General features: G+C 45.6%; 1 protein-coding gene across 1 annotated transcript in view; it reads right to left on the bottom strand.

Annotated features, from left to right (window-relative positions):
- Positions 1-26,326, bottom strand: part of LOC128724976 (uncharacterized) — a 53,194-nt gene that overhangs the window by 5,469 nt on the left and 21,399 nt on the right. Inside the window, exons 2-4 of the mRNA XM_053818695.1 lie at positions 18,307-18,419; positions 5,029-5,180; positions 3,742-3,891 (exon numbers count right to left, since the gene is read on the bottom strand). Coding sequence (XP_053674670.1) covers positions 3,742-3,891; positions 5,029-5,180; positions 18,307-18,419 — 415 coding nt within the window. The remainder of the gene's footprint in view (positions 1-3,741; positions 3,892-5,028; positions 5,181-18,306; positions 18,420-26,326) is intronic.

The raw sequence follows: 26,326 nt of genomic DNA, 5'->3' as shown, positions 1-26,326 counted from the left end.
GCCACCGTAGCGCTCTTCAAAGCTGGCTGTGATATGCGGGTTGATAGAGGACGCATTTCACAGCCACTTTGAGAGCGACACAGCAACACGCATATAAAGGACGCACTATGAGACGCGAAAAACGGCGCTGAAATCAATAATGTTGCTGCTTATTGCTCAACAGCGGTCAAACTCGTCAAAATGGCTGTGATATGAACATTGCTGAATTCGACACAGCACAACCATTTTTACGACCTGACCGCGAGCTGTCGTTCAGGAAGGACGACGTCAGGTTTCGTCGTTTGTACACCATATGATCGTTTTCATTAAAATTTTTACACAAAACCATTAATCGTCACTGTAAAAGGTCCTATCATTTCTGTCTATTTTTCCGTTCGATCCAGTGTTTGGTGAACCCCTCAACTAAAAGAAGTTTTTTTCGCACCTCTTTCATATGTTGTATAGCGCGGATTTTTGCGGTCCAGTCTTACTACTAGATAAATAGGGCATTTAGAAAAAAAATTGTGAACATGTGATGTACCAAATGATTAAAAATATGGCGTAACAATGGGTAAAGCAAACCAAACAAGAGAAAAAGCTAACATTCGAAATCAAACTAAAGAAAAAGGATATTCGATAGCTTCGAGAGCAACTAAATAAAGATACAATCCAACCAGACAAGAGGGAGACAAAAAACACGAGAACTATAGGGGGGAGAGACCCGAGACCAGATGTGTTTCAGCACCCGACCGAGCTCATCAAAATGGCTGTGATATGATAGTGAATTGCGGAAAACGAGTCCGGTTTATTTGGTGATAAACACATAGCCACAGCCAATTGATGAGCCCAGTCCGTTGTGTGTGGTTTTTCGTATCATTTTTCGATTCGACTCTCTTCTCTCTATTGCTCCGTTTTCTACAACTCGTTTTTTTTTCTATTCCTCCCTAACACGTCCTTGAATCAACTTACTTCCTTCGCAAGGGTCTGACTTAGGATGACCAAAACAAGTCCTGCATAGAGTGAGTTTGTAAAAAATCTGTAGTGGCTTTATCTCGCCTTACATCCTTATGCTTCCGAATTATTAATCATAATCTAATGCCCTATTTCAGATTAGCTTTCAACATATTTTCGTGCAATAGAGAAAAGATGAATGATAAAACCTTATAACGGAGATCTGTTAGATTGGCCAACTATGGGCCACGTACCGGACGTCAAATGAGAAGGATTGCGAAGTAAAAATATGAAAATGACAAATTCGAAACAGGTGAAAAAATTATATATGATGGAGAAAGGCATTCCCCCTAAAAGATTGATTGCCACTGGTGCATCAAGGCAAAGATAATGCATCATATGTTGTTGTGGCGAGTGCAGGATTCTGAGTGACGCATTGCTCATCAAAGCTGGCTGTGATAGCAATTTCTAGAACAAGCTACAACAACCAAGTTTGATGACAACGCGTGGCACCCGCGATATTCGTCTATCTCGTCTTGATTTCATTTCGGTTCACTCATTCGTTTGGGCTTTGATTCCGGGCGGGACCAAACAAAACTAGTTTGGTTGGTTATGAGTTGGATATTGACACGCATAAAAAAACTTATGATAATTCACGAAAAAACATAAATATGCAATAGAAAGTATAAAACATAATTGATTAAATAAACGGAAAGAAAATGAAGAAACATACATCCCTATAAGGTATTTTAGCAAATGAAAGATGATGAAAATAATCTTACAACAAAATATGAATCACGCATCACAATCTGTCTATAATAGCAATAATTTAAAAAAGGCAAGAAATACACATAAAAAGTTCTCATTTTTTTTGGAACAAATGATAAACCGCAGAAACTCATTCATCGTAAATTCTAAAGAGGGAAGGAACTAAAGCGGGAAGCAAATTGTACCAAACAGTACAAACCAGCACACCACAAACATGAAAAATAAAGGGTTTCTGATATTAGTGAGGCAAAATAAAGCAGGAAAGTTTGCGGACAGAAACAGATCATTGTCTATACACGTGGAGGGAAGCTTAGGCCCGCGAAGACGAGAAGATCAGGAATCGCCTACCATCAATACTCTATTGTATTTATCAACATGAAAGACAAGGTAGTGAGATCTACCAGTACTAAGCCGGCGCCAGCAGGGTTGGGACGCCACTATCTCACTACCCATGTCTTTCTTGCAGACGAAATACCGGATCGTACGTTTTGCGGGCACGATCGTAAAGGATTCGCGCCTACTGAAATCCACCACCATTCAGCACAACCACCATCAACATTAGTAGTAGCAAGTAAACACACACACACGCACACAAACACACACAAACAATACAAACACGTACCCAACACCAAAAGGATGCACCTTCTTGCACACCTTCCTGTCCGGTGTACGCTAGCTCCTTAAGTCCATCGTTGATTCACACTTTTTAATCTTTTCGTCCTTATTTACTCTAATTGGCTATTGCTATCACCATTACAGCCGCTAAACCAGCACCAATCACTAACTACCCAACTTAATAAATTAAAATATATGTACAACCTTATTCTAATATCAGGACATAATATACTGATACATTATTTTAGGCTGGAACAAACTTATTTTTACGCAATGCATATACTCGCTGGCACACACGCTCACACACATTTTCCAATAGAACCAACCAGTGTACTCAATATCTTACAATCATTACCTACTGTAAGCATCTCACACAGCAAGGACCTACTCTTACACCGCACAACATACGCGACCTCAATATGGTACGTGTGAGATACGAAGCGGTTTTTCCTATTCTTCTGCTGAACCATACATTGATGCACCAGAGGAAAGGCTAATGACATTTCGGTGAAGCAGAGGAGGACGCAGGTTTGCGGTTTTGGTGTGTAAAACTAACCGCTGAAGGCTAAATAAACCAATATTCTGCTCAAAAGGACATACCGCGACTGCCACCGAGGAGATATCGAACGAGTCTTCCCACGTGAGGTGTGCCATCATCAAGGAACATGTCTTGGCGAGCTATTCACGCTGCTGCTGAGACGAAAAGATACGAGAACCGCATTCTGGTCGGAATATGAGCGGGTTTGATAGGCACTATCTTCTGTTCGCGATGAAGAAGTCGGGGGGTTTATCTGTCTCGTCGCGGTGATGATGGCTTATGGCATATCCCGAATGTCAGTCAATAATATCTCCTCCGTCTATCCCGAATGCGTCCCCGAACTTCTGTATTCTACCCTAGTAAAGGCTCCTCCCTGTTGAGGACGGGTCTTCGCCTGGCCGCACCCACCATTATCTATCGACTGAGGGATGTAGCATCGTCAATGCTGCAACGCAAAAATGCGACTGAATGCAGCCTGAACGGTGTCTCGCATAAAACGAGCATTACCCACACATTATCGTGACATTCAATTGTGTCCTGAGGCGTGTGTATGTGTCAGAACGTTCGAGTATAAAACTTAATGCCGCACCCCGAGGACGCTCTACTTGCTCGCGTATTAATCGAAATCGAAAAAAAAAGCTGATAACTTGTGAAGACGATCGAACGAAGGTGGTTTGGTTTAGCACTTTAGCTTTAGTGCTCCGAAAACGCACGCTGTAAACATTTTCACCACTATCGCACACTGCTGCAGGATACGGTTAGATAATCGTAGGAACATATAGAGTAACAACACCCTTTAGCACAGGAGCACAACACGTCGTCCTCGGTGATCGAAGGTAGGGGAAGGTGGGAAAAACAAGGGAACAAATGCACTCGGCTGTGATACTTACATGGATGTAGTTGGTGCACATGTCCATAAACTGCTCATTGATCGGCTTACTGACAAGCTCCTCGACGATGTTCAGCTTAAGCGTCGTGGCGCGATCCAGGTAGCCTTTCTCGATCAGATACGTCAGCGATTCGAATGTCGACGCGCGAACCTATGAGATGGAAGACGAAAACGAAAAAAAGATCCATGAAATTGAGCTTTGTGTGCGCGTGATTTTACACTGTCCAAAATGACAAAATATAAGAGTGTACTTATATCAACAACTCATTTGAAATGTGTGCTTTCCACTGAAGATGTCTATCTCAAGTACCGTGTGAGTTCATCCTTTTCTAGTAGCAATTCTCATAATGCTTCATGTAACATCATTCTTTACCGGAAGTGCTTTTCTAATTCAAAATTATGCACTTCCTCTCTCGAGAGTTAAAACTCCCACTACCCTAACACTAACAGAACGAGAGAGCAACGGCAGTGATTAGGAGCTGCAGAGTGGCACTAGTGCAAACACGTCCTTCCATCCCAAAGAACACGAGTGTCTTCGCCTTGGGAGTGCTCTGTGGATTTGAGGCAGGCATTTTGGCTAAAGCCAGCCGTATCAACAAGTAGCCAGTCAGCGGGCCAGGCCCTTGCTCTCGTTGTAAGAACCCAACCGAAGGATCCACCCGGGCGAAAGTGTTAACCGAAAGTGTATTATGTAACGCAATTGGTAAGGGGCGTCCGGACTAAAAGGAGAGCAAAGGATGGTAAGAGAGTACGAGGATGAGTGCAGCTGACATCGCCCTTTTTGAATGTGTATGCTGTTCGTTTCAGCTTTCCGTCGTCTCGTCCGCTCGGAATAGGAACATTTATATAAAACGACGCCCGAAAACCCCAAGACAGAAGCGCAGCAGCAGTTACAACCATATGCTATTTTGCAGGAAAAGATAAGGATTCCAAGCCGGCTCTAGAAGGATGGAAAATCTCTCTTCACTCCCACTTCGGTACCGGGAGTAAATGGGGCGTGAATGAACAGTCCGAGACGTAGCAACAACATCCCGCGCCGCGATGGTTGGATTGATTTCTTCTCAAATCTAGTTCTAGTATCATGACAGTTACACTAAAGGCAACGAAGACTTTGCTTTCGATGTCATGGCAGGATGAGTATATTTTAGCACTAGAGCGTCAAGAAGAACTTTGAATAAAAGCTCCGTGGGTTTATGTTTTATGTTAGAGCAAGCCTAAAACTAGGGTTGATTGGGTGGGATTTTGAGCATGCAATACCGAAGCCTATATCCCAAACTGATGTACTTACATTCGGCTCGTCTGTTAAGTAACGGAGGATGATCTGCAGGATCTTCTCCAGGAATGCTTTGCTGAATATGCTCTGCTGGTCCAGGTCTCGACTGAACCAGCTCGCGCAGTACTTATGCAGCCAGCAGGCCAGATACAACCGCACGGACTCATCTGTAAACGAGGCATAAAGAAGGGAAATAATTAGTATCTTGAAAAAAAAATGAAAAGTACTACAGAAAAATGGGATCAAACTCATGGTCAATCGTTGAATAAAATAGCCAAAAAAACGGCCCCATTCCAGATTCTTTATTGTAAACTTGTTCATCCTGCAAACACCAACGCTTCATAATAAACGTATAAAATGGTTCCATGGATCAGTCGCGAACCTGCGAATGTTCGATTTCCAAGGCTCATTATCCTGCGAGACTACATGCACGGTACGAAACCCTGCTGAGGAATGGTGAAGAGTACAACTGTTTGTGTTTAATTTCGAATTAATTTTGCTGCCCTTTCCTTGAGTCTTATTTTGACCTAGGGACATCCCGTTTGGTTAATTAAGGTACCCTTTTCCGTTCCGTTTCCCCGCACCGGAGGAAACCTTCTACTCGTGGTACATTCATCGCTTTCATTTCTGGCTTTACCATGATGCAAGGTTAATTTTATAATTTCACCACGATGTTTGTGATACTGAAGGTAAAGCAACGCACAAGCCCAAAAAATTATTCATTTTGATAACAACGAAATATATATTTATATACTACGAATTAGATATATATTTCATTATCAATATGCTCAGTTTTTAAGAAAACTTAATTGCTTTTTTGCCAAATATGCTCATACAATTTATAACCAAACCATGCTCCTTTTTTATAATACTATGGGCGCGGTTTTGGCTCCAGTAAGCAAACCGTTGCAAATGTGTATGTGTGCATGGGTACACGGTGCTCCTCTCACTCGTTCTGATCTGCAAGGGGGTGGCATATCCTTTTTAGCATCATTGCTACAGATGAAATGCTATATGCTTCGGTTTTCAATCAGAAATTCTAATATCACTCACGCAATTCTAAATTCACTAAATCAAATACACTTCAATTTATATTTGTGATTTTTCGAACGGAATAGTCCTTATCCAGACAGGCGCCGTTAGCACTTATAAGTTAACCATATTTTAATAAACTACTATCGGAAACATGCGAAGCTCTGTTGTTGACGAACTTGGCAAAAAATTCACAACCAAGAGTGGGAATATATGGGGTAATGAAGAAATAAACTATTTATTGATCGATTAAAAAGACGCGAGGAGAAAACAACTAGCCGACTATAGCAAAGCAATCCTATAGCGAGCCTTTAGGTAGCTGGACAAGATGCCGGTCCTATCAACCCTATCGCGCGAAGGAAAGATAAAATACGGACCCTTCAAAAATCGATCAATCGAGGGAAGAACATGAACATTTAATAGCATCGGGAGTGTCGTCCGAGTTCCGTATGTCGTAGTAGTCGATTTTCCTACTTTGGCTAAGGAATAATTAGGGCATATATTTGCTTCATTATCGAGTATGAATTTAGCATACCTTTGAAATGTTTCTTTTAATCAATTGCTACAGCAAAACCACACTGGAGTGTATTTTGTGTGTATATTAAAAACATGCTTGCCGATAATTCAATGAAGGCATTCACCAATGATTTGGAGAGAAGCAAGAGAGGAAAAATAGTACAGCAAGGATTCGTTCCCTTTTTTTCAACATTTCTCTCTTTCTGTAGAACTCTATCTCTTTCTTTCACAACTGATCGGTGGGAAAAGTTAACCACCACGACTAGCGGCCACTTGACGGAAGAGGGAGGCAAAGGCAAACAATATCCTTCCGCTGGTACGTGGGCATACGCGGATCCGGCAGAATTCCTGGGCGAGAGCGAACTCACTAAGGACTCACCTCTTTGATAGGGCGTTGGTAGGAACGAGAGCGGAAGAGAGATGCGAACCGTGAACGAGAGTGGCAAGATGCTGAAGATGCTTTCGTTTGAGTTTGGAAGGCAGGTGTGCACTCCGTTGGATGAATAACACTTTTGCCTTTAACTCCTGTGGAGCACTTTTCTAGGTCTAGCTTCTCGGGAGATATAATGGTGAAAGCAGAGAGAGTGAGAGATTGGATAGGTGTGAGAGAAAGAGCGCAAGTGCAGGTGGACGCTACACCCTAAATCGAGGTTATGTCATGTTCTTTTTGACAACAGAGAATATGATCGGTTAGCGGCGGCGTCTGTCAGGACGACACAGGTGTGTGGTTTCACGAGCCGATTTCCTTTTTCTAACACTAAACCAACTGCTTTTTAAGATCGTATGGCTTTTTAGATCTCGCTTTACCTTGCGTCTTTACCTTTTTCTCGTGCCAGTGACCAACAGGATATTAATGCAAATTCCGTTCAAACTCCCATCTTCCGATGAACAACACACCTTAACGGTGATTGCGAGCTGGGCAATTTGTCACTAATCTCATGGTGTGTATGACACGCGTCACAATGCCCCATACAAGGCTTGTCTATCAACGCCTAATCACTCCAACACATCATCAGAGTGCACGGATACGCGTCACCATCGCGTATTTTTCGCGACAAGCACAGTTTGCTACACGAAAGTAGACCACTGAAGCAAATGATCCATTTTTCCCGATCAGCTTGAAAAAGGACCTGCCCTATGATGCATCCTCGTCACCAGCATCACACAGACACACTCACACACATACACACGCACCCGGGAAAACCGACGCCTTATCACCAGGTCGCCTTTTGGTTCAGCAGGATGTTCTCGGTTGCGAGACAAGATAGCGGGTGATGACATCGGGCCTATCTGCTGTAATCGCACAATTTCCTCCGAGGAACTCGACATGCCGATGCTGCTACGTCGACTGGCTGTCCAGGGGGGCTTCAAACACAGGGGAGAGCTCGCGAAACAGCACATGATGACGTGCACACACGTGCGCCCGTTCTGTGTGGGTGTGGGTGGGTCCGTGTGCTTTCCCTTGTGTAGCAACAGCTCACGATACTGCGAGAGTGTACGAGTGGGTGTGCGCTTGTAGCGCATCCTTCCTCGCTTCCTAAGGTCTGTGTGTGTGGTGGTAACACCTGCGATGCTAGTAGGGGGTGTAGTAGCCGAGTAGTAGAATTTCCCCGTAGAACGGAGTAGTACATCCTTCCATTTACCCAACGTGTACTCGTACGCGCAACAAAAACGCACACAGATGCAACATCCTCATCTGATCGGCATATAAAGCTCACAGCATCCTTTTGCACACGCGTAACCTAGTGCTGTGTGAGAGAGAAAGAGATCGACGGGAGAGGAGTACAGTACACGTGAGGACATGCAACACAACCATTAAAATATGCGGAACAAATCCATCGGTCCTGTTTTATCCAACATTCCCGGTGTGTGTCTCTTATTCGTCTGTACATACACAGACTGCGGGACGACACTGATAAGAGATAACGGATGCTGTGGCGCGCATAACCTCACCAATACCATGGTTGAAAGGACTTGTCGTCCTGCGCGCGCTGGTCCAAAAGTAGCATATGTTCGTGTGCGTGTGCAAACTAAAGTGGCGAAAGGCGACGACGGTGGCGACGATGGCCGCGGAGAATTGCACGATAAGAGTAATTGCTCAACTTTGGCACGGTATACTGGCTGCTATGGCCGCCTAAACTATCTTTGGAATGACCCAAGCGAGGTGGTTTTACGTGAGAGATGAGCAAGCTGTACAGGAACGAGAAGTTAAACCTGAGAGCGTCCTTGCATCGTTATGCTCAAATAAAATATGCTTTTGGTGGGCATAAAACGTGATATCCCTGCGTCATGAATGAGCAAAGTTCGGACGAATTTCTTCAAAGCTGAAAATTTAAACAAAGCTGATAAATAAATCAAATGTGCTTTTCAATATTTTGCTTTTGTTAAAGGCATGGCTGATGTAAAAAAACAGTATATCTGGGAAAACTTAACAGCTGTTACATCTTACATATTTCACTCATACATGTATTAGTTTTTTTTAATGTTCAGAACTGCGAAAACCCCCTCGAAATCAATTTAATAGAGTGTAAATGGATGCAAACAAGCACATACGCACGTCTTTTTCCTTTCAAAGAATCAATAAAATAATTTTTATGACTTTCTCAGAATCCCTTGACAGGGACTTTATTGAAAACAAAATCAGGAACGATGAAGCACCAATTAACACGGGTACTATTTTTGCGAATTTTGATTTTTGATTCGCAGCATTCGATTCGTTGACGGCTGCTTTTACATCCTCTGCGATTCTAGCAATCTCTCAAACATTCTCTCACATTCGCTCTCGTGCTGGCCTCATCCAACGGCATATCCTTGCGACTACCGGGCGGCACCGTCCCGCACAATTTCTCTCTGTTTTCGTTCTCTCCCGCCCTCACGGAAGGCGCTTTGCGTCGCAGCCCAGCCAGGAGGAAATCAATGGGAAAAGAGAACCGCCCGGGAAAGATTGAGATTCACCATGGCGACGACTTGGAAAAAGGAAAATGCAATTTTTCATCCCAATTCCTTGTCACTCTGCAGGCGCGAGGATATCAGTCGTCTTGTTCTCTGCTCGTAATAGGTGCCTTAGCCTACACACTCATTCAGAAATGGAAATGCTTGTGTATGTGATTGTAATAAGAGTCTTTCTACCGTGGGCGACGGGTCGCGGGGACAGCACCTACTACTAAGAAGCATCCGTCTTTCCTATCGCAGCACCATTTTTGATGGATTATTACGTAAAAGGCATACCGACCAAAAGTCATCCACAGAGGCGGAAGCGCCATGCCGCAATTGAATCATGCCCTCCGATGGCATAGAAAGATAACGGGACTTACACATGTTAAAGAAAAAAAAATGTACATTTCAATTTTTACCAAAAGCTGGAACTTTGCAACAACGAAATCTTAAGTATGAATGATTTTTCCCATATACAGCATTGTTTTCAGAGCGCGAATGTTTCAGTACTTCTTTGCAAAAGGCAAGCATTGCGGGGTACTCCAGGTGCTAGGGAACCTGAACATCGTTTACCGGTGAGAATGTGGCAAGGAAAGGATGCCAACATCCGCCACAAACCAATTTTCCCGCAACATTCGTAGTAGCAACATTTTCTCTCGCATGATCCTTCGCTCTTGCTCTCTTTGTTTTACACACGCCCACACACACATACACACACGTACGCACCCATGTAAAAAGGGCGCGCCTAATTTTGGATCGTGCGAACGGCTTCACATGATACTCATCTCGTACAATCGAGAGAAAAGAAAGGTAGTAATTCACTAGATTTTCCATCATCATCATCATCATCATCAGCACCGTCATTATTATTCTTAAGAAGGACTCTCGCACTCACGGATGTGTGTATGTGCAGAAGGGCATTGGTCCACCGCATACACGTAAGCAAGAGTTCGCTCACACAGGTATGATGCTCCACCTGGGAACACACAAACAGGCTGCTGCCTCTCTTCTTGGGTGGAGCTGGGCCGCGTAACCAATTCGCAATCGGGGACTATCGAAGGACGTGTGCAGAAATCTCACATAAATACACGCTTCATATTCTCTGTTCGAAAATAAAATGAGCCTTTATCGATGCTTAAGGTGCACCGATGATAGCAGAAAATAATTATTACAAATATTACTCGCACTACCACAAAAAATACCAGGCGCCTCCATCTGTTACAAAAAAGGACGCATTATTCCTCTACGCTACTCTATTCAAGGTTAACATAGAGCATAAAAATGGAATAAAACGGATCGAACAAGCGCAAAAACGTGCCGCTGGATTTATGGCTGAATTGAAATAAAAAAGTAGGAACATCAAACGCTGGAAAAGTGTCAAGTGTCAATTTACAAGTTTTCCTCTTCATAGAATATCATGCCATTTTGCTATTATTAATTTTATTTGATTTCAACACACGAACCTGTCTCCATATACGGCTATACGCTTCATTCACATCCGTACGCTCACGCTAGGCACGACACTTTTCTCAGAAATGTACGCTCTAAAAGCATCTAAAAATAAACACCCGACAATCAGCGACAAGGGGATGTACAATTTTCCTCCCATTTTGCCTCCCACCTATGTACTGCAAACCGGATGCATACCGAAATGCAATACAATCACAATGCATTCGGAAGAGGCATTGAAAGCGTTGCAGCTCGCGCTCTATCTTTGTGTGGGTGGGGGGTAGAAACAAATGAATACGGCAGATCGATCGTTCATTCATCCTGCATTCATTCATTTGTTTGCCTCGATTGATTTTGCTAGGATATATGAGCGGAGCGGCATTAAAAACCGGCTCATGTTGAGTAAGCTGTTCCCTCTTCTTTGGGTTTGCGAATTTGTTAACCCTTTCCCCCATAACAGTGACGCAGATTCAATTTCAATTTTATCGCAGTGAAGAAACCGTTTCATACTGTTATGCATATTGATCGCATAAAAATAGAACACACCACATATGGAGCGAGTCAGACAGCTAGCGCTGAGTTAACTTTCTCTATTTTTCACCCCACACCGATGGGTAATTTATAATTGATTACAGGCTCGACTCGGGATCCGCGCTCCTGCTTGGGCTAGGAAAGGAAGTTAGGAAGCAACCTTTACGCGGGTGGCCCTCCTCGAGTAGAGAGGTGACAACGGACTAATGACCAAATGCATACGCTTCCATTTCCCTCTACTGGGACGTTTACGGAAGTCTGCACTATTTCCGTCCCGAAGGCGACAGTGGGCAGGGTTTTTCGCCATCGAGCATATGGGCTCTTCGCTGCACATCGAGCCAATGTCCCGGACACATCACGCGCAGACACGGTTGCTTGGTGTACGGACATTTGCAATCGCGTTTGGACCCGTCTTCCGGTGGGAGAAATTACCATCCATTGGCCACCTCCTCCAGAGTCGTGCTTCCGTAAAATGTCGCGTGTTGTAGGTGTCGCAATCAATTAAAACACCACCAGGACGGGTTACATGAAATCGAAATTCGCGAGACACCGGATATGCCTTCAAGCCCTCCACGCCGAAGAAGACGGTCAACGAAAGCCAACTGGAGCCAACAGAATGAAGCTAGCTAATCTAGTCGTAATGTCCACTCATTGGTTGGGAAGAGGAATAGATGGAGACGAATGCGCGTGATGGATAGGGACACAAGATGCCACCAAGTGGCGACTATTCGATGCATGTAGAAGAACACATCGTCTTCGCTTAAGAAGAGGCCACACTCGGGCATCGAACTCAAGTGTAGCCGAGAGAATGAGAGAAAGAGAGAAGGAGAGAGAGAGAGAGAGAGAGAGAGAGAGCGACACCAATTGAAAGGAGATGCAGGCGCGATGCGTGCGATCGTGTGGGCAGAAAACAAAACGTTTAATGTGAAACAAAAGCAAGATCCGCCGGACATGGTACTTCCGCTGGAATTGCGCAAACCATGTGCCACTCTCCACCACCAGACCCCACAACACGCGCACCGGTTCGCTCTTTTGGCTTCCGTTGTTTGTCGAAAATCAAACACACACAAATCCGCCACACGATCGTGTGACACCCGTGTACGAAAAATGCGAAACAAATGGTGATGGTGATGCTACACCCACCATGGGCCAAATAAACCCCAAAAATACCCTTAAGCGGTTGTGGGCTAATGCCCTTGTGTTCGTGCTTCAAGAAAAAGGAAAAGAACTTGGATAAACCCAAGTCGAATGATGGAGTTTGCGGACCGGAAGCAAGATGATTGACACTTGTGGGGTTTTCTCCCAAAATGTCGAAACATGTGTGCTCCAGTTTTGAAGATTATAACTCAGAACGTTCAGAAAGGTGAATTGCACGCAGTCAGCAGGCGTTGTTTGATAAAGAAAATATTTTACATTACCATTACGTTCCTAAACCCTTCTAGTATACTGACCTGTTGAAGAAACGAGAAGCATAAACGGAAGGTTTAATTAAAATTTGTCCACCAGACAAAAATTATAACAATTCAAGCAATAATTATAATAAACTTCATTTTTAAAATGTTGATCTTAATCGCGTTCGTGATTAATATGTGAGAGAGAAAAATATACTTCTCATTTCGAAGCACACGAGGGGGATGAGAAAATTAATGCCACGTAATGGGACAGCCATTCCCCTTTCTCGCGTTCCGTTCCAGCGGCCCATCGAAAGAGGAAGGAAGGAAGTTTCAATTTAGTTATCATCGCACGGAATATCCGCCAGAATGGAGGTACGCGTGTGCTTGCGTGTGCAGAAATAAAAACCGGCCTCTGGTTGCGTGTTGCTGCGAGGAGAAAGCGCAATAGAATATGCCCATGCTTCATCGCACTCTGTCCAATGTGCACGGGAAAGTGCGACCGAGGGAGCAGCAACGGAAGTTGCCCACTGAGAGAAACGCATCGAAAGCTTCCGGAGGAAGAACCAGCAATGACGATTTGATTTTATTTTTCGCTAAACTTAAGCCCGCTCAATATTTTTAACTAGAATACTAGCGAACAATTCACCATTTTTGATCCGCCATTACACATACGAGCCCCACATGCTCGATATGATGGAAAACGTGTCAAATAGAGGGGAACAACAGCATGTTTTTGTACGACATCTCGCTATTGGGGCCATGCCTATCGGAAAAAGTTTTCACAAAATGGAATGGCGCATGAAAATATGGCCTCGGTTGTGACGAGATGCCGCTGCCGTACACGCTTTTTTCTTTCTGTTCCACACGAAAACATAATGTTGTTATGGCGCTCTGGAGGAAGTTTCCATTTAAGCATAGGCCGGCAATTCCATCGGGATAGAATGGCCACAGGGACGATCGGCCGCGAAAGGAGCAGCAGAGTGGGGGAATCTATTTTTATGCACAACCGAAATTCCTTCGGGGCCCTGTGGCCACCCGTCCACCTGGCTTGGTTCTCAACACAGCGACAGAAATTAAATTTATAAGTCCTACGACCGTTAGGAAACCCAACGACAGCAGGCAAGCATAGCAGGCGTTGGTGACCCACTCCTACAACTAAACCCACCCCTGAACAATATCCTTTTGAATGTCTTCTGCCTCCCCTGCGACGATCCTTGCTTGCCGAACCACCTTAGCCAAAAATAGGATACACTTCTTTGCCGGGTGAGCGAAGACTGGTCGATGTGGAAACGATCGAACATGGAACCCTTCTTGTGCACCCTTTTTTTCTTGTCTTCGCATACACAGCCCGGAAGAAGGCTCGGAAAATTGCGTTACACTCGATGGAGCTCGTCTATTTTGCTATGCCATGCTCGAAATAGGCCTCAAGGCAGTTCTTGGTGGAGCTCGCGCTGGCACATTACATTGGCGGGCTAATTGAATAATATATTAAGCGACATTGTGCGTTTCGCTTTTGCTCCATACCTTATACACTTTTCAATAGCATTATTAGGCCGTAATCATTTCTCTGCAGCAAACGCGACGACATATCTAATGCATATGGGTCTATTTGAACAAACAGTTATTCACACATTTTCATCGGGTTTGCCTTCCAAAAATTAGAACAATTAACATTCCCAGCTCTCGTCGGCATTACGTGCGCGTTTGAAAACTCATTCCCCCAGCGAACCGTTGGGCGAAGATTTATCTCCTCGCGGTGGAGCGCGCTTAGGCGGGAAAATCCCCCCATGGAAGAAGATTTATGGAGGGAGAGAGGGGTTCGCGAGAGAGAAAGATAGTCCGCTGCTGCGTCACTTCCCGTTGGGTAAAATATGGCCGCGGCCAGGGCTTTTCTTGTGCCGACTAACTGACTCGACAGGCGCGGCTGGTGGCGTCGGTGTGTGCGTGTGCCATCGTTCTGTTTTTAGCCAGGAAAGATGGATTGCTTCCTTCCGCTCCCGTTTTTTCCCTTTCCTATCCTACCCCTTCCTTCTTCTTGGCCGCCCCTTCGTCCCAAGGGTGATGATCTTTTCCAAGATGAGTAATTATTACGAGCGCACTAACTCCACAATTTACTGCCATTTGTATATTGTTTAGGAGTGAAATTGGAGAAAAACTACTACAACAAATGAAATTCTCAGCAAGCGCAACAGCACGATTTGCATTTGGAAATGACGGATGCGGATTTCAACAAACATAAATCCCATTTTGTTTCCATCGACATTGGATTTCCCCAACGGGTGATAATAAATTCATTTTCTTTAGAACAATAATACTTTGCTCGGGCATCATATAGGAAGAGTGTCGAGAGTCACCCGCATGTCGTCGTCCAACCGGGACTACCGGGAGTGGGAAAACGCTGGAAAAAACACGCTCGCACACCCACAGGAGTCTTCGCTTTGGCGGGAAAGTGCCGTGCAGTGTTAAGGGAAACTCCGAGCGCTATCTTTAGCAGCACACATCTCTGGGACCCCCGAAGGGCACACACACACACGTGCGCCAGAAGCAAGGCGAGGGTATGAGGGTGAAGAAAACTCATCTTCCCGAAGGGGACCGGATGTCGAAGACATCGGCGCGCGTCCAGTGGCAAAGACGAAACCGAAAACATATGCGCGCGCGTTCGAAGCGCCCCATGTGCGCGCCCGACTTCGCTTCCCAGGCGGCCTCCTTTTTTTTCCATCCATTCGGACACAGGAAGTTGGGCCTGGGAAGTCTCAAATTACCCGCGCCACGGCACACACAGACGGCCGCCTTCAATACCGCCTGCCTCACGACACAACGACGATCATCGGATCGTGGCTCACTCTAACTCATGCGTCTTTAGGCGCATCCGACGTGTGCATCGTCATTTCCCTTCATCCTGCTGGGAAGGGGATGAATGTCGGGAAATGGAGGGCGATGCAACGAAAATAGAACCCACCCATCTTCTACACTTCTTCCCCTTCTTCACACCTTGTCCCTTGAGAAGGATCACCATTCCCCAACGAATCCCTCCGGGCGTGGATGCACTCAGGGGTAACGGTGCACCCATTTTCCATGCTCCCACGTGTGCTTCCCACACAGGATGGGGAATTTTCTTGCACAGCCCTGCTGGGGGTCGCGCGACCACCATTTCCTTTTGCCGCGCATTTCCTATGGAAGCTGAACAGAAGGAGGGCGGCGGCCAAGCCGTCTTGCCTTGATCCGTCGTCTTGTGCACGAGAACGGGATCTATTTTGGAGACAATATTTATTTTTAAAGCAGACCCCCAACAGACCACCGTCTCGCGTGCGGGACGGTAGAGAAAGGTTGCGCAGCTCCCCGTCTCACACGAAGGCGTACAGCAGGCGCATTTACGGTTTGCTGCTTGGGCACGTGCGCGATCGTCGCGTTTCGCTTTGCTTCAGCCGGCGTTTAAGTCTCGCATTTTCTCGATGCACTTTTCCCGGGTAATTGCATTTCATCTCTCTCACGGCTGGGAGCAGCTGGATGGTATAAGCGCGCCTTCATGCCGTGGGTGAGGATGTTACATTTCCATTCCGTTGAGGAGGAGCTTTGCTCACAGTGCAAATGCAGGCGGAAGGAAGTCTTAAGCAAGCGTTCGGAGTTGCAAGAAACGCATCGGAAGATGGGAAAGGAGCCTTGGAGTGTTGGCGTCGGCCAATCGGATCTATTTCAGGCGACAAATTAAAAGTCCCGACGATTTCAACCCCTTTTTGTTTGCCAACGTGGCGATGTTAGTGAAGCGTGAAGGGGGGCGCGCAATACTCATCGAGTTTTATTTATTTTGCGACTTGGGAAATGGGAGCAGCACTCGTGTGCGTTTGGAAATATTGTACAATGTCTTTAGGCTTCATTATTGAACTATTTTACATGTGCGCGACGAGTGAGATGATGGAATTGTGTAAACATAATTGAAGATCAGGATAATATTTACAGTTTGAGATATCTTCATCACGAATGAGAATTTCTTTCAAAATATTCGAGGTAAGACGAGCAAACTTCAGATTCAAGCTATTCTTCCATAGAGTTAACAATTACAATTTACTTCTTGGTTCAAGTTCTTCCAAATATCAAGTGCACCGCCTACCAAAAGCCTCGCCTTTACTACCAAAGGTCATTGACGGCAACATACAAAGGCCTACAAAGGCCGAAAAAGGAAAACGACCCCAAACTGCAACAGCGCAATTGCAACGGTCCTGGGGGCCCATCGCAAAAATAAACGATTCATTGATTTCGGCGCCCGTTTTTGTCCGTTCAATGACCGCAACGGCAAACCGCGAAACAAACTCGTACCCGCCGCCTGACGCGGACCCTTTCTTTCTCTCTCTCTCTCGCTTTCTGTCGGAAAAGGGATCAAAAGGGAACGAGTGCAACAAGCAAGTGCATAAGCACAATCGTCGTGCCTTAAACGTATGTTCGTGCAGCAGCGAAAATAAAAGGGCACATCGTGGAGCAACAAAAGCAACACACACACGCGCGCCCGCGTACGCGAAAAGGCGCAACAAAAAATGGCAACACACAACAAGTGCAGTTTTTGTTTTGCTAACCGCCCCCTCCGCGGCTTCGTGGCCCCGTGGCCCTGCGCCCTATCCCTTGGCGTACTTTGGAACGCGTCGTCGTGTTGCGTTTCTCGTCGGTCGGCAATGAAGAACACGCAAAAGGCATCGAAAAGAACCGTGGCGCGCGAAAACAAGCCCGCACGGGAAGCGAAATGTTATCAAATCAAAACAAAACCGCACCCTCTCTGCATGCGCTCCCGGCCCCACCCTATTTTGTAACGGGAATCGTTCGTGCGGGCTCTGGCTTTTTGGTTGCAAAATAAATGGGAGGCTAATTTTGGAGCGCACTAAAACCGGCAGGCGACCGTCGGGCGGGCGATAAGAAAAAGGGCGCGTGCAAAGTGCCACGCCGCGACGGTTGTGTTTGACGCTGGGTGGGGGGATCATATGAAGGAATATGAAGGAGTAGCCAAACTGGATCAGATCTCCAGAAGTAAAATCCAGAATCAGCGGAAAAGGACGTCAAACGAAGCGAAAAGAGCGAACGTTTGGAGATATACATCGCAAGTAAAGTGAAGCACAGAAAGAATGCAACCAATTCTGCCTGATGCTATCGACCAAAAGAGGGTTGTTGAAGGGGTGCGTAAATTACGACTAAAACGCAGCTCTCCGTTCGTCACGATCGCAAACCAAGAAGGACGAAACCGAGGGTGCCAATTACGCTGCACTTTCTTGTGCGCATTCTCTGAGATCGGGTTCGATGAACTGAACGCTACCAAATTAAGTATATTTATAATATACCACCAACATTTCCATGCCAACGGGGAACAAATAAGCTACCTAATATGCTCAGAATATTAATGATAACATTCTTAAATACCAATCGAAAATTAATGCACAATGGTGTTCTTTCTTACCTTGATCGGTGGAGATGATATCGAGCGTGCCCAGGATCTCCTTGTAATCTCGACACAGCACTTGCGGTGACTGTGTATTGATGATGTGCTCCAGGACCCGTGGGTAGAAATCTCTGTAAAAAAGTAAAATAGACGAAATGTCACGCTACAGTTTTAATACAACTTTTCGTATGTTTTTAAAACAATTTCAACCAGAACAATTTCCAACAAGATAATAATGATTCGAGGAATTTCAATTCAATTAAAGAAGATCACGGTGGTTTCACAGCAAACACATTGTTTCCTGCAGCACACAGGGATGAGAGATTGCTTTCGAATGAATTCTGAAAACTTCTGCCCATATATAGAAGACTTCTGTAACAACAACTGGCGGACAGGGCTAGGCCATAAGCCTCCGGCGAAACCGCATACCATTCTCCGAATGATCTTCACATGGGACATGGGAAGGGAGGGCGGACCACACGAAATGGGCAACACACAAAACTCTCAATCTAGCTAAAGCCACCCTCCCCGGGGCCACCCTGTAGAAGCAGAAGGGGTTGAAGATCAACCCGTGGAAAAGCGTGATAAGTGAGGACCGCACACCGGTCGAGATTTGCGGCGAGAAAACAAAAACAACCCGATCCCGATGGAGCCCCCCCCCCCCTGGGGGCGCAAAGGTAGGTTGATATTCAAGCCGGTCTTTGCTTTTATGCCTTTCCTCTCTCCCTGGCCACAGCTATGCTCCCTCCCACCGGTGGCTTTTTGCTTCGAAGTGAAAGAAGGAGAGCTTCTCAGATTGTTGTTAAATATGCATAAAAACCTAACTGTAAAAGCCGCCACCGGAGTGCTGTGGAATGTGGCAAGTGTTTTATTGGCATACCACCCTTCACCCATTTCCTCCCCTTCCCCTCAAACGCCCACCCACCGCCACGTAAGGGGGAATGGTGGTTGGGTCAGGTTTGGCATTCGCATCTTTCACACTCGCCTTCCTCTTTGCGACTCCTTTCGCTGGGGAACTTTCTTCGGAAAGGAGTTCTGCGGCCTGCGAAAGGAGAACTTGGCCGCGGTTTCTCTCCGCAGAGATCTGCCCCTGATATATGCTGGCGTTGTTTCTTCTCCAACTTTCCAGTAGTGGCTTCTTCTTCGGCCAGACTCCGCTGCGAGCCGGACCGGCACATTCCAGGCGGGTTTGCCGCCGTTAGGTGACACAAATACCTCCGGCTGGGTACTCGCGACAACCGGACTTGGGCAGAATAGCTGATGGTCTCCTTTTACGAGCCAAACGCGCCGCCATTCGTAACAGTACACGCTATTCGCGGTTCACGGGGGCATGCTGTTGCAAAATGTTTGCCTGAACATTAGTTACGGTCGGGATAAGAGTTTGCATAGTTGTCAGTCTTGAAAAAACGCTTTAAATTTATGCTTGATTGATGTACATCGACATAGAAAAAAAATTAGACACAATAAATCAACTAATGAAAATGGCAAAAAATAGTAAAATTCACAGTGAAACATAAAAATTAATAGAAGAAATATGTCAAATAGCACAAGCATATGTAATAAATGAAACCAAAACCAGCACAAACTATTTAAAACGAAAGGAAATCCCAAACACTTTGAGACAAAAATGACAAAATTGCCAAAGTCGGCAGCGAAAAGGGCAAACCGAAAATGATAAACAACAACGAACCAAATGGAAACGAAATCAAAGAGGAAAGCAAATGGACACAGAACAACATAAAGGGGGGAAATGAACAGAAAAAAGAAGAACCGGGATACGGCTGCGGGATACGAAAGACACGCATTCCAATGCAACGGGTAACAACACTGCCAGAGGCATGGGACGTAAAAGGCTAAGACAGAAGAACGGCACAGGAGCGCATCGGTAAAAGATTGAGAAACAGGAGAAGAAAATATGAACGAGCTAACGCATTCTTTCTCTCCTGTTTATCGTCTTTCCACAATTTTATTTTCCTGCTGCTTTCGTTTCGTTTTCGTTTTAAAACGACCATAAGTGAGCTTATGAGTAACGGGTATATTGAGGGGAGCAGCTTGGCATGGGGACATCGCAGACAGAATGAAACGTAGAGCTTCAAGTAGTGTGCGACTGCGTGTGTTTGCGTATAGGCATTCTCCTTTTTTCCTTTCCATCGGTTTTTAAACAACTTTTCCCCACTACTCGGGGATCGATTCCCCAAACGATTCGGGGATCAATCCGTCGATTCCTCAATCGATTCGATTTTTTCTCCCCTCACGAGTGTTTACCACCACCCACCGACCCTGCTACCTCACACACCTTACAAATCACCCCACTCTAGCCACCTAAACATTCTTTCGCAATCCCTTTTTTCTCCTTCGAGAGACCTTTTTGCCCCAATATGCGCCTTGACGAGGCATTCCCGGGAGGCTCTTTTTCCTTCAACGTGGTCTCGAACTGGTTTGTTGTTGTTTATTTGAAGCCTTTACTTCTTCCACCTCCCCACCCCCACCCCTACTCCCCCCTTCCTCTCCCTCTGGTAGTCCTCCATCATGCCCCTTTTATCAGCTACAACCCATATGCTTTCCAATGTTTCCTTTCTTTTTCCACATTAGCTCAGATGTGACGATCGTTGTGCTTTGCACGATCGATGGAACGAAGGGATGGGAGAGAATTTATCTAGACTCTTTTCTCTTTCTTCTCATCATTCCCCTTCCCACCCGCTCACCTTTGTACCACCTGGGGAAAAAGCCCTCCCTGCGTAGGGATCGATGAATGACGACGAAGGAAATGGGCAAGAAAATACCCGTAGAGAGGCCAAGAAACGCTACGGCGGTTGTGTTGGGAGACTTTCTTCTAGTTTTTCACTCTCCTTCCTTTGCCTTTTCCATCCCATTTTCGAACCCGTTGTCGGGGAGTTGCCTTCCCATCCTCATCCGCGCGGTTTATGCTTGTCTTTCTTCTTCCCCATTTTGCCGCTGTTTCTCATTCTCTCTATCTCGCGCTCTCCCTTCATTTTCATCCCCCTTTTTCCCAACGACGTGGACCCATCACACATTCTCTATCGATCAACGGTCAGCAGCGGTTGGTGGGGGGATCACCCGAAGGGGGAGAGTCTCACTTGTCGGCGGTCATTGACATTCCGCCAGCCAGCAGACCGATCGATCGATGGATTGCGTGCGCTTCGGGAGAGATAGAGAGACGTGAGCTGACTAAGAGAAGAGAGGAGGGAGGAGAGGGGAAAGGGGGGCTGGTCCTTCTCACACAGGCTCCTGGCTTCTGGAACAAACCACCAAAAGAAACCACACACGAATTCAACACACACACACACACACCCATGCGTGCTTTTCTTGTTCTTGTTTAAAAGCTTCGCAGAAAAAACAACACATGGTGAGCTTTGTGGTTTTCCTCCTCCTGCGTGGGGGTGGGAGGGGGGTGCCTTTAAAGCGTTCACACACCCTCTTTTCGGTGGAGGAACACCACACGCAGTTTGTATTTTGGCGTGCGCGTATAACTGTGTGTGTTTTTATTTCATTTCGACGATGCTAGATAATTTCGCCTCCTTTCATAAGCTACGGGGGCACAAGCAGCCGTCGCGTCGACAGGCTAAAACCGGCCCCGCTGCTAATCGCCGTTACACAAGACCACCCCCTCGCATCCTTTCTTCCTTGTGGTTTCCTTGGAATGTACGACTCCCAGCGAACTTCCCTCCTCCACGGATTGGGAGAGTTTCGTCGGCATTTTTTACTCTCACCGCTGGAGATGCCAATCTTTCCGCGTGTGCCGGAATGTGGCGCGACGTGCGCCTTATTCGCCTTTCTCTTCTCCCTGCCCGTCGTCACCAGCACCCCATCACCGTGTGGTCCAGAAGATGTAGCGGATGATTTTTCTAATTTTCCTCCTTTAACTGTATCGGTGCGCTTGTTTCAATAGTTTAGGGGAACAAAATATGCAATATTTTTCGCTTAAAAGATACCTGTTTCAATTTCACGTTTGTGTAACATTTAGCCATCGTGATCAGCCAACATATATTGCAAATGATATATTCCGACAAATTTGTGGAAAAATAAATCATAAAAAAACATTCAATGCTTGATGAAAAACAAAAAGAGTATAGTAGTGCAGTAAATGCTTATCATTTTTCCTACTCAAGATGCTTTCAGTGCATCAATACCATCAACAAACGAATCGAGCGGATCTTTTGCCGAGTTTGAAAGTCTCTGTTTCTCTCCCAGCCATTTGGCACAAAATTTGCACTCGGTCACCAGTCAGGACGATCCGTAAAGCTCAGTCATCCTTCGACCAACGCCCCACGTTTTGTGGTCAAATTGCAAATGACTCGGCGGAGAAACGGAATACCCTTGACTTTCCAGAGAACGCGTCGAGAATTCGAAACAACCTCTCCCTCCTCCCCAACTCCCAACAAACCCAAATTGCGCGAGCGCAGGAGCGAGGACGAAACAGAGAGACAACGAAATGTATGCTTTATGCGACCGAGGGTACGTTTGTGTGTGTGTGTGTGCACTTGGGGTGGATACCTGATTCTGGAACCGTTTTAGGACCACATTCCAATGTCGGCGACGAAGAGGGGTGTGGGTATGTGAAGCCTGAGGGACGCGAGGCTTGCACCCCAAGTGCAGGGGTTTCTCGTGCTTGGCTGACGGTAAATTCTGGCCACATGCCACACCGGGGTGCTGATCGAAGGACAAGGGATGAGGTATGGCCAGACGCCCATGGTGGAAGGGTGGGGGTGACGCAGTGAATGGTGGATGTTGTCTCTTTTCCAGACCACGAGTACGATGCCCCCGGGCGACATGCCGCCAACGTGGAATGAACGGTGGCTGATGATGCGATGTTTCATACCGCCGTGTTGCATTTGGCGATATTTTAAGGATAATAAAAATGAGTAAAAATATAAACATAAACTTATTGTCATCTTGAAACAAACAAAGATCATGTGTAACCAAACCTGTGTCTGTTAACAACAGTTAAATGTTTTAAAGACATTTTCGAGTAAACATACAACATAAAAATGTATCACAAATTAGCTTAGCATTTTGGTGGATTTAAATAAAAATATCAACCTGATTTAAGCGATAATTATATGAAAAAAATGTATAAAAATAAATTTCTATTAGGTCATCGTAGTGCCGGTTTTTTCAGCAATAGCACTGACACTTGATCACACTGTTGAAGGGGTTCAATCTTCACGACCCAATCCACCAAACATCCCATCCGCGTTCCCAATTACCGTGGCCTCCATCAAATCAAGCGAATAACGCCAAAAACAGCAAAATAAACAATATTGAACCCACCGAAAAAGGCCACTTTTGGAGCATATCTCATACACACACAAGCACGCACGCACAACCGCACCCAAATAGTGCTTTCTTGTCTCGCTCACACAATCGCACCCCCAGCGCTTCCAAGGGGTGTGTTGTGCTTGCTTTGCTCCACCGATGTTTTATTTTTATTTTGTTCACTCACACCGGAGGGCTTGTGCGGTCGGCCACGGGTGCAGTTTTGTTGACTTTTCCCACGGATATACCTGGACACATCATTGACACAGTCATCAGTGCGATCATCATCGCCGTCATTGACCGCATACCGATGGGAACGGCGAGTGAGCGAGCGAGAGAGATAACACAAGAGTGTTTCTACACATACAACCCCCCTTTTTCCATCCCATTTCCTTGCTCCCACCTTGCAACCACCCCACGAACCGGCGTGGCGGAATTCGTTTGACCTCGTTTGGCGCACTCTGCGTCGCATACCAGGGGAGCTTAAGTGGAGGGAAACTGTCTAAAATATAACAGGAAAAAATCCAACCCATTTCATTTTCCTCCCGATTTGGAATTGAATTTAAGCGTTTTTTTGTTACGTTGCCAAATAAACAACTTACTCGGGGTACATCGCCCTGTATGAGCCGGAAAATGTGCTCCATGTGGGAAAAGTTGGGCAAACACAAATTGAGTTAATAGGCGTTTAACATTATCAATGTGAAAGGACGTTTATTTTGGTTCTAAGACACCTTAACCACTTACGCATTATCGTGAGATATAAGGATACTTTTCCTTTATTTTTCTGTACAAACGAAACACGTACCTGGAAGTAGACAAAATTGAAAGAAAATCTTATTAGTGTCTGATTTAAATGTATCATAATGAGTTAAGAAAAGACGATGTTCTTGAATTAAAAAAAATAAATTTGGTTCCGTCTACAAATACGTTTTCCATTTTCAATATCAGAACCAACGCAAAAGTAAAGCGTAGAGGAGCATTATTTTGAGAACGAAGAAACCCAAGAAGCTGAGAAGCAAATAACACAAGACACAAATTCAGAGTGTACAAAAAAAAGTATTGGAAGCAACCAAAAAAACACCGACAAAAGATAACCCGAGAGGTAGAGAAGGCAAAGCGAAAGAGCACAAAGAGACACACAAAAAAAACAACATTCACAGTCGTCGTGATCATCGCGTCGTCGCGGCGTGGAATCATTAATGAATGAAACTTTAAACCCATTGATAAAAAAAATCGAGCCAACACAACCTCAGCCCAACATTCTCCAACCTCCTCACCACGCTACCCCATAGACCTGTCCACCCTTTCCCGACCCCCTTTTCGATCAACACCCTTTCCAATACACGTAAACATGACGATTGGGGGGTTGTTCTCCGTCTCTCTTTTGCTGGTCGGTCTCTCGTTCATGACGCCACGCGCAGAGACCATCAATATGCTGCAATCACAACCACTCTCATCCCACGGGATCAACTCTACAACTACTATGGCTACTACTACTACGAATGCTACTATCGCTTTTCGGAGGAAGGAAAGGTGCTCTTTTCCATCCAACCCCACTACCGAGGGACCACCCCATGGGAGAAGAAAACGAGGGATGGATTGGGTGGGATGTTTCTTCTCTTCCAACTTCCATTTCCACCCACTCTTCTACCCCACCACATATCGCCCCAAATTGAAACGAAACATGACCGCACAACTTGACGCCTTTTAATTTTCCTCCACGCCCTTGCGACAAAGCCATTTTTTAAATGCACATGCACATATGCAGATGTGTTTGTGTTTCATTTTTCTCTCACTCTCTCATGTTGCACTCGTTGCACAGCAAAGCGGAGATTGCATTTGGGGAAGAGATTATCAGCGCCTGGTAGCGGCTCTCTCGAAGATTGCATCAAAAAGACTCACTCACCTTTACGTTTAGTTTACGTGATGCACTTTCTCAGCCGTTACGATGGGAGGCTTTCTAGACATTGATGAGGTACTCAGCCCAAACAAAAAACGTATGGTTGTCGCACGATGAGATTTAAGCGTAAGATTTTTGCAATGTGAGAAAACAAGATGAATTTTGTTTCGATAAATTAGGGTAAGTGATGCAGAAATTCGCCCTACAGATAAACTGATCTGTGCAATAGCAAATCAAGAGGTCCTTTTTGAACAGGAGCCACACCAAAACGACGTAAACAGCATTCAGCATCTTCTCGTACGCAAACGCGTCCTTCTCGTGTGTGGACCACACGATGCAATGATTAACAAGAGAAAGGGAGATAAAGAAAGGATAAAAACCGGCCACACTAACGTCGGCCAAACATCCTTCTTACCACCCACCCCTTCTCTACCTTTCATTCAACGAACGGGAGTGAAATAATTTGCCCCGCATATTATTTTTTCGATTAGTTTTGTTTTCCTCGCTTCCACGGGCAGCAGCAGCATCAGAAGAAAATAATAATACGTCGAGGAGACGCGTCTCGCGATCAGCGGTGGGTCATCTCTTGGCGCAATCATTCCCCCCCCCCCCCCGTTCGACACCATTTTCCACCAGCTTCCGAAGAAGCCACCAAAATTACAACAAGAAGGAGACGCAGCGGCATTCCGCGTGATGAGCACCACACACACATTTTCATACTTTATTCCCAGCTCTGCTCTTGGAACGTGGAAAAAACAACCCCAACACATTCCCACCACCCAAGCCTCCCCCCCCCCCCCCCTTGGATAGTGGTGCTCCACTTCTGCAACCTCCACCCCACCCATGAGAAGCGTCCTCTTT

This window comes from Anopheles nili, chromosome 3 (assembly GCF_943737925.1).
Source record: "Anopheles nili chromosome 3, idAnoNiliSN_F5_01, whole genome shotgun sequence".
NCBI lineage: Eukaryota > Metazoa > Arthropoda > Insecta > Diptera > Culicidae > Anopheles > Anopheles nili.
This window is presented reverse-complemented; position numbering and strand designations above follow the sequence as displayed.